Consider the following 13252-nt stretch of genomic DNA (forward strand, 5'->3'; position numbering starts at 1 on the left):
CGTTGGAATTGCTGGCGACGTCCTTCTTTGTCCTCCTCTTCGGAATCTTGCTGTGTCAGTGGCCGACTCTGGGTTTCTGCTCCAGGACCTCGGGATTTATCCAGGTGAGAGCAGGGACACTGACTGAGTTCATCAATCATGTCCCATGTACCATTCAGGCTTGGGGGTGGCTGTCCAATGAGGACAGCCAGCCTCCCAGTTTGAACTGGTTTCAGTCAGGCTTCCGCAGAGCAAGAGGCCGTGGAATCCCGGTTGACCACCCCTGCTTCCTGTCCTGCCAGGCACTCTGAGAATTTTTGTGGGATTTCCATGAGGATCCTGCCAAGGACAAAAGGACAAAGGGACCTTGCAACACTCTGAATGGTATAAGTAGAGTCCAGAAAGCACACGCCATCTTTTTCAGGGCATAAAAAAGTAAAACCACCATTTTTACATGTGTTCCTTAACGGAGCTATGAGTGCAGCCTGCAATAAAAAGTACAAAAAAAGTTGTGTAACAGGTACACTACCACCAGCCTGAATAGAAGGGGTTGTCACAGTAACACATTGTTACTGGAGGGGCAAGAAAGGGGATACACTGCAACCCCTCAGCAGTCCACTTAGGGTGGTGAGTGCTGATCCTGCAAGAGAAAACACAGATAGGAAAAAAAGTATCCCCCCACCCTGCTAACTGCGAGAGTTAGTCAGGGAAAGAAAAGAAATAATGAAAGAGAAGCTCGAGGAGCTTCTGATAACACTGCACAGAGGGTGCTGTGTCTTGCTTCACCAACATGTAGATGCCTAGAAATCAGAAGAAAGCATAACTCCGAAAGGGAATCCTAAAAAGGAGCCAATAAGATTCCCAACACCAGAGTAAAAGGAGGTGGGAGTGGGGAAAAAGGTCGCCACTCACCCAACAGAATTAGACCAGAAAACCAGGTGTTCAGGAAAAAGTGCTGGGGGACTCACAGGGAGTGGAGATTTCATACAAAAAATCTACCCTAGCAATGGCAGATTATAAATACATTACTATTTAAAAGAGCAGCTTTCCTTAAAAGAGAAAGTAAGCTCCCCTTATGCCTTTCCCTCTGTAAACAAAATCGAGGCTTTGTAGTATGACAAACCGATCCTATTGTGGTGAAACAATAGACCAAGTTACTTGTAGCAATATGATGTCATAGCTATCCAAAAGATCCTGTGTGGCTGTTGGTCGGCATTGTGCTGACAGTGAAAGAATCAGGCCTGTCACACCAGGTTCAGGCTCCATGTTGAAGAGGGGGTTCATGGAATGGCCCTTATGGCCCCTATACGAATGTCAGCCCGAAGGATGAGAAACAAACGATGCAACTCACTGTTCGGTTAAACACCAGGCGCGCCAGTGTATCCCACATATGCAAAGAGATATTCGCTCAGACGACCCTTTAGGCTTATACAGTTGACGGTTTCGAAGAGACAGGTGCCTCTTCGATGGATCAGGTTGACTGATGACAAGATCCAGCCGTGATGACGTCATTAGTGACAACATATCAGCGTTAGTCACAAAGAAAACTTTCCTGCTCAAAGATACGCAGACACACACACATACACAAAGAACATGCTCACACCTTCTATAGGTAGAGGACAGATACATGTTCATACTGTCAAGAGTTTTTCCTTTTCATTAGCTAAATGCAAAAACAGAAGAAAGCCAAGCATACAAGGATCGAGCTTGCAACCGCTTTACCACAACTAATCATAAGGAGCTACGGAACGTATAAGTGTAATAACCTTCTAAAAATAAAGTACTAGAAAGCAGATTATCTTTTGGCAATTGTGAATGACACCTACCTTCTCTTCAGTCAGCCCTCTCGGGATAGAAGCTAGAGGGAATTACCTAGAAACCCCCCCTAAACCCAGCCAAAAGGCGAGGCTGCAGTGGAATCTCCAGGGGAAACCCCGAAGGGAAAAAACCCTGTGATGTGCTGCTGGAGAGCGTGGATTCCTGCAACGACTGCTGAAGGATCACCCCTTTTGGAATGTAGTCTGTAGTCTTATCAGGTAGGATTCTGGGTGAGAAGAGTAGAGGTAAAGGTAAGTCTGGGTCCAGATTTCTAATCCAGAAGAAGGGAAGTTAAAGAGAAGGAAGCTGACCCTGACAGACCTATTCCTTTTTAGGCTTCTGTGTTTCTTAACTGATGGGGAATGCAGACCTGTAGCCTATTGCCAAATATAACAGATTAGGGGACGTTTTAAGAAACAGTTCAGAAAACGTGGGAATTGGAATGAATCTTACCCAAAGGAAATAGCCCCAGGGAGATATGGGTAAGCACAGAATGAGAGGCTAACACAAGTAGAAACCGATGGCAGAATGTTGCGTCCTAATGGGTGTTAACACAAAAACAAGATTAGAAGAAAGAGAGACCTCCACGAGAAAGCCGGACTTAATGCTAGAAGGTGAGGAATCACTACCGGTAAACGTAGCTGTGAAAACAGGAGGGTATCGTCTACTCGATCCGGATGGCAAGGATTGTAATGGAGATTTCTACAAGTTCAGAACAAAGGAAAAAGTACGTGAAAGTGAGAGTTGGAATCAGTAGTCAATGATAGTTGAATTGAGATAAGTAGTAAAGAGCGAACTCACGATGCGCAGCGCGACTCTAAGGAGAGAAGCAACGCGTAGGACTGAAGCTCCAGCTGCCGGATATTCCTTCCCGGACGTCGGGGCGGGGCTACCCGCGCAGTCCTGTGAACATGAACAACTGGTGTGCTGCTCGCAGTCCCGGGTGCCTCCATGTTGGAAGTCCCGATTCCGAGTCGAACAGCGGGAAGTGAAACCAGGCGACGAGAAGCAGCGGGATCCAAGTGGACAGCTCTAACAATAAGGGACCTATAGGGCTCTGTCACAACTAACTTCTAAGAAGATATTAGGACATGTAGGGAAACCATAGAATGACTTTCAACAGTACAGAGGATTTTATAAGCCCCCTGTAGGACCACTTTGACCTCTCTTTGCGTCTTCCCAAGGCCTTCTGTTTACGGTAGTCCCTACCATCGGGTCCTCGGCCAGAGTTTCCTGCGTGAGCACCCACGTGGTGCTTGACGCCTCTGTTGTTGTGATTTTCCCCCTCTTTTGTCAATAATTTCTTTACACCTTTCAAAGCTCAAATTAGCCATTTGCTAATTTTCGCTCAACACAGTTCGGCTTCTTATCGGCTCTTTCCTAAACTCACCGGCTGTGATGAACCGCTTGGCTTTCTTCCTCTCCATAGTCAAGGTTGGTACCATGGAGACCAGCGTCTCTCCCTGGTTTGGTTATCAGCAGAGGAGGGTCACACGCAGGCTATTGTTTGCAGTCTTACCATTCCTTCTGTGGAGGTTTCACAGGCCTTGATTGGAAAGGGCAAGGTCTCTTCTTTCGTTGTCACCCTCTCGGTGTGCCGTCTTTCGCCTCCTCTTGAACTGCTGTGCTGAGTTAGCTCTCACGTCGTGCGGTCTGGTCTGCCTTGCTTGTCCTGTGCTCTCATGCTCCACCTTGTATCCCTGTGGGTAAGGGAAAGGGCCGTCAGGTGTGTTTGATTTTAGCCAATTGCCTGACTTTGCCTGACCCTTGTATTGGGACATGTCAGGCAAACGGCACGGGTGTTAGTCCATTGTCTTTTGTATTGTGTGAAAGTGTTCATGTCGAAAAAGGGGGGGCAGTGGTTTGGAATATCCTACATGGGAGGATGGGGTAAAGGTGTTGAAAGAAGGAGGATACCACATCACACCCGCTGGTCTCCCACTCCCCAAGGACCCCCAATCCAGGTGCTCCTCACTGACTGGTCCACCTCCCGGAACTGGATCCAATAGAAGTGTCCGGCCGTCTTGTGCTAAAATGTTCCTGATGGCCACCCAATCAAGGACGTGATTTCTATCTGTGGTGGGAGCATTGTTAATGACCTGGAATTCTAAGTTGCTCATAGATCTCTCAAGCTCAATAGCCTCTTTGTCCACAACATCCCCTTTCCAGCGATTCCGATCGCCCAAAGAGATGGTAGCCCGATTAGGACCTTATTGGGAGCGCAGGATTTGTATTGGTTCCTAGTTAAACTCGGGCATTAATGAGGGGGCCTCTAGATCAGGGCAATGTTCAAACAGCAATTGGGAGAGGGAGTCATCTTGGCTAATAATATCTCACAGGCCGGACAGGTGGCTGGGGCAGTGAATAATCCTAGATGGGTTTTAGCAACAATAGCTTCCCCACCCTGTCTATTGGAGAATAAAGACAGTGTATTTGCCCCATGGCTGAGTTCTCCGTTATTGCCGGGGGAAGGTTCGGGATAGGCCCCAGATACTCTGCTAACTTGAGGTATTGTTGATGCGAAGGCCCCCATCCCCTGTTATACTATTACAATCTTTTCCTTAGGTTGTGCCGAAAAGTGAGGTTGGGCCTGCAGCAGTAATGATGGGCCTTTGTGGTGACAGTATCTATGTGTTCTGTGTGGCAGCTGGTACAAGTCAGTGAAGTTTTGGCCTTTATCTCTTTCTTATTGTGACCTCTACAGCTCGGGCTGGAGCGTTTCCACAGCGTTGGGATCCTCGGCTTCAACTCCCCAGAGTGGTTCATTGCAGAGATAGGCGCCATCATGGCAGGGTGAGTACACAGTCTCTCTCTTGCTACATGTGCCTCTCCCTGACAGCGTCCAGCTCACACCAATTAAGGAGAGTCACTTTGCATCTGTAGTTCCTCTTTTCTGTTCACTGCAGTCTGATCAATTCTTGAAAATATGAATTACCTTTACCCCCCAAAAAAGCTTCCCACATATTCTACTGTAGAGGCCCACTCCCAGTAACTGTCTCTCAATGACTTGTGATTCATGCACACTCCCTCTTGATAATTGGCAATGGGCAACTCAAGGTACCTCTATCATGAAACCATTAAACAGAGCTGCTTCTTAGTCATTAGCAAATAGGGCTTGTCTAGTAGACCAATCAAATGCTGTCAATGCATTATTTTACATTTAGATACATTATGTGAAAATATGTTGCTATTCCGAAAACATCTTGAGAGGTATCTGTTCATTGGTCGGATAGCAACCGCCTTATAAATGAATTGCCCATGAGAGCTGCCTCTCATTGATTTGTCATTGTCTAGGACTTATTTGAAAGCCACTCATGAGAGGTGAGCCTTTTAGGGGCACACTCTCTCCCCCACCGAGTGCAAAGGGGCCATGGCAGTATCTGGGTGGTCCAGGACGCAGGCGGACATGGCAACCAATGGTTCTTGAGCTGAAATTGGCTGTGGTTCAGCTGCTGTAGACCTATATCAGTGAGGTATCTAATGCAGGTTCTCCTCATTTGATTGCAGTGGTTTTCCTTTTGGAATTTACACAACAAGTTCATCGGAAGCCTGCGCGTACGTGGCCAAGAATGCTGGCACAAACATACTTGTGGTGGAAGATCACCAGCAACTGGAGAAAATTCTGCAGGTGAGCCGAGTGCCTCGTTCCATCGCTCGTTCTGTCGAGTATCGGAAAGCAAGTGTCTAGTGTCACTTGCCACACAATGATTTTCTCTTGTCTGTACCCAGTGTGCCTACTCAAATAGGATCTTTTATATTAAGCAAGCGTGGCTGTCCAGATGCTCAAGATGCCACATCAGGGATCAACCCCCCTACAGAATTTATTACAGGCAGCTTCCCGCAGGTCATTCCTGTGCTTGTTAATATACTAAAAAAACATCATTTTGGGTGCCTGGGGAAGGCAGCATGTAATGAATAAATATTGAATGCCGAAACTATTGTCCCCCGCTGTTTTATTTCAATGTATTGTATTGTTTTATGATTTTAAGGTTTTAACAGATGAGAGTTACCCGGACATTTAAAGGGAGAGAAGTGAGAACAAATTGTAGTGTAATATCTGTTCTTCTTTTTTAAAGGCATTTTTGCCAATAAAAATAAAATTAAAAAAATAAATAAAAATTATTTTTTTTGTAAACAGACGCTTGAGGGAAACTGATCTTATACACAAATTCCCCACGACAAAAAAACAGACACTAGTCCTGGTGATGAAATCTAGGTCCCCTGGACAATGGAACTATCACAGGACAAGCTCAGCGCATGTGGGGTACATCGACATTCTGAAGTGTTATGGAGGTTGGTCTCTAGCGTGGGGGCCAAAGAAAAGATTTGCTTGCAGGGAAACATCACCCCAGATCAATGGTGCACCCATTATTTGGACCTCTAATGTGGGGGAATGGACAGTGGTGGCCTCTTACACTCTGGGTTAGAGGAGGTCGTTCTTGCAATTAAATTGCAAGAACGATAAAAATCCCCGGCCCTGATAGAGTGCTGGCTGATCTATTTAAAGATGAACCTGTTATTTGGGCTCCCACCCTTTGGATAATCTTTATGGCATGCATTAACTTTAATCCAGTTCCCGCCTCGTGGGGGAATGCTGAACCCATACCCATATATAACAAGCATTGGCAATGCTAACTGTTTGGGCTTTTGTGTAGGCATGGGAAAGGGTACTTGCCAGGCACAGCTGCAGTGGTATTTACTGGCCATTGATGGTAACAGGTGCAAAATGGTTCAGGTACCTGTGCATCTAATAGCACTGCTGGCAAATGCCTAATACTGACACACAAGCCAAAACTGTTTGCTTTGCCAATGCTTGTTTTTATCAGGACTTCAGTGAAGGACACGCAGAGTATTCATGAATAGTGGCTGGTAAGACATTTTTATTACACCAGTAGTGGGTTTACAACTCCAATTAAGTTAGTAACTCTCAGAAGACTGCTTTGAAAAAACACGGGTAGGCACTACCAGTGCAAACTTTGAGCGTAAGGCTTGAATAAAGCGAGATTAAAGAGGTCCAACAAGGAGGTTTTTGGACAGAGAGGGGCAGGAACTGGATGGGAATGGCCATAGGGATTAGTATGGCCATGGCCAGTCAATGGGTGGGCAAACAACCAAACACCACCTGCAGGCTGGTGGAAAGCTTGTGCTCGCGCACATGCAGCAGTGTGGAAAGCTTGCAGTACTCTGGAGGACTCCAATCCTTCATTCCATGCATCTGAGACGCATCTCCTACCAGCACCAAATCCACAAAGGAAATCCCCAGAAGCGCAAGACGCTTTGTGCACAGCGCTAGAAAAGTTGCACACAAACAATCGCGAACAAACGGGAGCTTGCCATGCATTCTCTGTTTGTGTACTTGCTTCACTTTGAAAACTCACAGGGGTCCCTTTTAGACATAAACGGGTTCACCAGACCTCAGCAATGATAACAATGCCACAGCTATAATTAAATGGCAGTACACTTACTGTATCATCAGTGGCGCACCTGGATCCGTGTTTTGCAAAGACGCCTCTGTAGGTGTGCTCGGCTCTGCAGGGTTCCATGTGGTAATATCCCCGCAATAATATTGCCATACAAAAATATGCCATATTTGTCGCCGATATTAAGGCATGGAACCTGCGGGAGACACCCCTGAAACCCCCCTATTATTTTAAAAAGAGCCAGGGACACCCCTGTAAACCCCGTTCCCAAAATAACCTAATTTTATCCCCACTAAAAATATCGCCTATGAGTGTTCCCGACGACCATATATACAGTGATATTTTTGGTGGGGGTAATATTACCGATACCCTCTGCAGCGATTCCATTGCAGCAGCAGCACATGCAAGGTTCTGATAAGTTCAATACACACACTTCAGATTGCTTTCCTTCCTAGAAGAGATGCAAGGTACAAGATCCTAATATATAAATGCATCGCTCACAGAGACTCCTGGCCACCCACCCCTTCGTGTTTATTGCAATAGCGAGAGAGGCAGCATGCAGCAAAGCGACTGTGTACATCTAGACCCTGTGGTGTTCAGTTTCTGTTTTAGATATAAGGAAGAGAGAACGCTTACTACGTGGTCAAAATAAGAAGTATTTTGGCATGACTGGGTACTTCCTCTGCCATTCTTTTCAATTCCACTTAAATCGATTTAAAGTCCTGGATATACTTTTTTCGAAACTACAAACAGGAAAGACGACATAAAATGTTGATGCTTCAGTTTTCTCAGATTTCTATTGCATCTAGGACATTCTTACCCTTTGGCACAGCTCTACAAATGTGGGAGAGGTGTTCAGCCTTCAGTTTAAGTCTACTAAGTGGCTCAAGTGCTATGAAAACGAGGAGGCTGGCCAAAATAAAACAGTTTAACTGTAGAACATTATCATTGGAAAATGGCTTCAAGAGCCAAGGTCAACAGGGACCACTAGTTGCAGCCTTTGGTCCTGCACCCTTGTTAATTAGGTGATCTTTGTTTCAAAGTGACCTCTAGTTACAGCCTCCGAAATGAAGTCGAGGATCTCTGTACAGCCTGTGGAGTTGAAACATTTTACATCAGATGAACCTAGATTCACAGGGACCTCTAGTGGTGGTCTGCACTACTGTATCCTTAGAAATAAGATAATAGTTCCATTTGGCACCAAACTCTTGAGCCTAGTTCCACGAGGACTTCTAGTTGCAGCTGTGGTACTGCCTCTGTAAATCAGATAAGCTCTCTAGTTATAGCCTAGTACTGCAATATTGAAAATCAGTGGACCATAGTTCTACTGAGACCAGCGGAGCCTGTACTACTGCACCCTGATAAATCAGATCAGCCAAGTTCGATAAGGACCACTAGTTGCAGCGTATGGTACTGCACCCTTGTAAATCAAATGAGCTTTCTTTGCGGCTCTACATAAACACAGTCCTTGCATTATCATTGGAAGATGGGTTCAAAAGCACTATACTCATACTAATAGTGAATTTAAAATGATTTCACAATAAACTAGCCCTCCTTTCATTGCAAATAAAAAAAAAATCAAAACACGCTCCCAAAATGCAAATTACTTTAGCTATTTTAAACAATGTATCAATTTATTTGGAAGATGCACCATATCTTTCCCATTCAAAGATGGCAGCTAGTTTTGGCTTGTTTCAAGAAGGCTTCCTTAGAAACAGTCATCCAAAACAGCTGCCTCTATTGAAGAGCTCAAATAGTTCAGAGTTGGCAGGCATGGGTGGGATTAGCCATCGGGTTTAGCATGGTTACGACCAGTGAATGGGAGGGATTCAGTAACCTAACAACGGTATATCCTCCTTCTATATCATCGCCATTGGAAAAGCATTACAGACCCTCATTCAAAGCCCACATTTGAAGCTCTTATGTTAAAGCTCTTATTTTAATGACAATAGTTTTGGCTTAAAACTTGAATCCCAAGGTTTTGAGGGCGTTCGCTAGTGAGGTGGCTTGAAGTTCGAGGGGATCATTGAGGCCTAAGTTTAGGTCGCCTAATACAATGATTTTGTTAGAGGTCTTAATATTGTCCCCAATGATATGGAGGAGGATTTGTTAAAAGTTTGCGGTGGGGTCCGGTGAGCAGTATATGGTGGGCATACTAATTGTGCATGTAGGTGAGGTGGAATACTTAAGAGAGAATATGTCTCCCTGGCTCTCTAGGTTGGTTAAACCTAAATTAGGTATTCTCGCTATTTTTTGGTTACGGGGGATCATTTCTCAAACAGGATATTTCAGAAGACAACGCACAAAGAACAAAGAATTGATTACCCCTCTCTATGCTTACAGAGTTTTGGATTGGTGAGGTTTTTACAATATTTATATTTGCATACAATCTGATCAATTTAAAGATCACAGGAACTCTTGCACACACGATCATGGAACCGCATTGTTATCATACAAAAATATTTTTTTTTTATTGATTGCTTACACAACACTAAAAACTGAACACTGTCAATTTATCTTTATCACAAATTAACATTTACTAAAAGTAAAATTCAAAAGAATCCTACAAATGACACAAAGTGTGTCGGGGTAGAAAAGCATATCCATATATAAACATTCATGCATTGAAAAACAGACTCTTCTTATTCACAGTCTTGTTCAGATCGTCGACATGTTTCGGCCATAGATTACATTATACACTATCGCTGGTGTATTTTCCATATAGCTATACAGGCAGTCTTCTGGACAGAACATTTCTTCAATATAGTGGTTTACACTTGTATACCCCCTTGATTGCTGATCAAAAAACAGTGTTTCTATAAAAACAACATAAAAAGAAGAATTACATAAACTAGTGGTCCAACAATGTTCCAAACATCCCTATCTGATTTCTTGTGGTAATCCTACACACAAAAGGTACTATACATCAATTCATTAGATATAAACAGCACAAATCTCTTACTTGCATCTACTGTCAGCATGCGGGCATCTGCTCCCGGCCTTACTTGACAACAGCATTTATTTCTTGTAATGGGATGCCTTTTTAAATTTGCAAAGGGATATTTGATTCCCATAAAACGTGGTGGGAGATTCTCCTTCTTTCGCCTACAAAAATAATAAGTGATCATAATTACTTATCACTTATCTATTCCTATTCCTTCTAATATTACTTATACAAATTCTTTATCTTGGGAGCAATCAGGTTTACTCCTATTTGCATTTTCCTCACGCAGGTGATACAGATCGCTATTTGCTATTAGTAATTTCGAAACATGCCTCTACTGCTGTTTTTATTCAAACTATCGCTTTTAGCCACACAGAGGATTTTTCCTTTTTCTTTGGAGACCTCCAGCAATTTTGTAACTTTCCGATGGAGAAAACGCATTCAAAACTTTTTGCATTTATTCTGTCATCGTTATAATTATCATATAAGATTTACCTCTGAATTTTACCAACGGAATGGTACTAACGCCCTTCTCAAAATGTGATTCTTCTTTTGTTTGAAGTCCCTCTATTCAGCAGGCTAAAGCATTCTAAGTGACTTGCGCTTAATTCCCCCAAGATATAATGTTCATAGGAGAAAACTGCAGTGTACATGAAAAACAGATGTCACATAATTTAGTTTTTTGTCTTTTTCTTATTTTAATTCACAACCTAAAAGATGTTTTCTATATTTATAAAGTCGACTAGGTATTAGTATTTTACACTGTGCTTACATTCAGACTTGATTCATCAGAGCCTAACTGCATCGATTTGTTTGTGTCACGGCAAACGGATGTTAAAGGTTTGCCTCTGTGTTGTATCAAAATACACAAGGCTGGTGTCACATCTAGGTTGGTGTCAAGTTGTCTAAAAGTGAGTGACTCTTTGGCGAGGAGGGCAACACCGCCTCTTCTAAGGTTTGGTCAATCTTTACAGTAGTTTACGTATCCCGGTGCGATAGCTAGTGATAGTGTTGACCTGATGCCTCATGTAGCCACATTTCGGAGATTGCTGGTGGTTTGTTGTCCCAAGATGAAGTTGATGGGTCAGCTGGGAACTCTCTGGGAAGGGACCGGTTCAGCTTTGAACAACCGGAATCTACACAGGAAGTATCAGAGGGGACAATGGTAAGCATTGGGACCTGTGTTTTCCCCTACAGCATGTTAACTCCATGTACAGACTAGTACCTACTGTGGGTGGTCAATCCACTTGATAAGAGACCTTCCAAAAATCGTTGCTTTACAATCCTGGAATCTAGTATTTTTAAATGCCAGCAAATAGTTACATGTGGGACAAGCGTAATAAGAAACCAAAATCTGGTCCGGGATGCTGTAAACTTGGCGGTCTTCCCTTTAATCAAGGTGAGCCTCCACATGCAGATGCTGCAGGGAAGGGAATCATAAGTGTTCCATGTGCCGGTTGTTAGGGGAAGAAAATGTGAAGGGGACAGGTTTCTTCACAAATGAAAACAATTACTGCAGGAATTGCAGTAGCGGCTTAGAATACTTAGAACTCCACTGACGCCGCTTCTTGCGACGTGATTAACAAAACAAGTTCTGGTAGCGTTGCACTCGCAACGATCAATATAATTCAGTGTACCTGGCTAATTAACTATGGCCATGCGCAGGGTCTGCATCCTTTGTGGATTCCTGGGCATGAGTCATGATTCGAGGAATTCTGGATTGTAAAACGCATGGCTTTTGCCACCGCGTGTTTCAGTAAGATCCTCAGGAAAACAAGTGTTCCATTGCACTCTAGGTATGAGAAGGTCAACAGTCTGACATGGCGGCCATATGTCTGCAGCCCAGGATATTCTACAAATGCTGCCATCTTGGAAGGGATAACTCTGTATGCATGTATATGTATTGGACCTATCGTGGTCCATACCCGAGGCCCATCTAGGCTGCCACACACGTCCTGGCAATAGTCTGCTATAAGAAGCAGCTGGTTTTGCCTGATGGCAAAGGCCAGTGTCATGGACAAGATTCCTGACAGGTAGGCATTGTTCGCAATTCGGCTTTGGTCATGTATGTTCACGTTAGGAGCTGGAGGGTGACCAGTTGTCTCATTCTTGATAAGGCTAAGAGTGATGGTAATGGCAGTAACATATGCGCGACCGGCTGTGACAGTATGGCTGGGGGTTGGGGGGGTGGGGTTTACCTACATTGTTGGTAGCAAAGGTATTTGGCTTCAGGTGAGATGTATGGCAGTTTGCATCAAGATGGCAACTGTTGAACCATGGTTTGCTTGTTCATGCCTGGCTACCGGCCGACCGGCCATGGTCGGAGGTTTGGGGGGGTTATAGTCACCGATTGGGTTGTGAGCATACAAGAAATTCACAGGGCAGCAATCTAGTATCAGCATCAGCATTAGGGCTAAAGGCTGTATCTTCATTTGGGCTACACGCCCTGGCGGTGTGGCTAGATGCAAGATGGGGAACAGAGTTTATGACATTTACGTGAGTAATATTTAATACATGTCTACTAGCATTCATAGTTGGCTTATTGGCAGTGGCAATGTGACTAGAGGCGTGGGCAAGATTATGGTCAGGCATCGGGTTGCAAACATGCAGAGTATTCACAGGGCAACACACTTTAGTATCAGCATCAGCATTCGGGCTAAAGGCCGTATTGCAAACCTCTTCATTTGGGCTACACGCCCTGCTGGTGTGGCTAGATGCAAGATGGGGATAAACACTTATAGCCTTTGTGCTCACAGTCACATTTGAGTTGGGGGCTTACTTATAGACATCTGCAAATCTGCAAATCGGCAGCCACCTTGCAGATTGGTAGTCAAATCTGTGCTTGTGACATTCATGATGTTATTTATACAATGTTTGGGTGTTGGTTGGTGGCGGCCTGTTTGTGGTAGATCGAGGTGTTGTGGCCAGGATGGTTGTGCACATTGGCAGGATGAGGACAGATTGTAGGCATACAGTTGGCTGCATTAAGTTCTATGATGGGTACAGTGACTTTGGAGAAACAGGGGACGGCACTGGCATTGGGACGGCTGTGTACAGGTCATCTCCTTCTCGTTGGGGCATGCTCACGGGC

At 44.4% G+C, this 13252-nt stretch overlaps 1 protein-coding gene across 2 annotated transcripts in view; it reads left to right on the forward strand.

The window, feature by feature from the left end:
- Window positions 1-13252, forward strand: part of LOC138511202 (long-chain-fatty-acid--CoA ligase ACSBG2-like) — a 737514-nt gene that overhangs the window by 184042 nt on the left and 540220 nt on the right. For both annotated transcript variants that reach the window (XM_069626730.1, XM_069626729.1), the window contains exons 4-5: window positions 4502-4590; window positions 5305-5425. In XM_069626730.1, coding sequence (XP_069482831.1) covers window positions 4502-4590; window positions 5305-5425 — 210 coding nt within the window. The remainder of the gene's footprint in view (window positions 1-4501; window positions 4591-5304; window positions 5426-13252) is intronic.

Source organism: Ambystoma mexicanum, chromosome 6p (genome assembly GCF_040938575.1).
Source record: "Ambystoma mexicanum isolate Mex_15411 chromosome 6p, UKY_AmexF1_1, whole genome shotgun sequence".
Taxonomy (NCBI): domain Eukaryota; kingdom Metazoa; phylum Chordata; class Amphibia; order Caudata; family Ambystomatidae; genus Ambystoma; species Ambystoma mexicanum.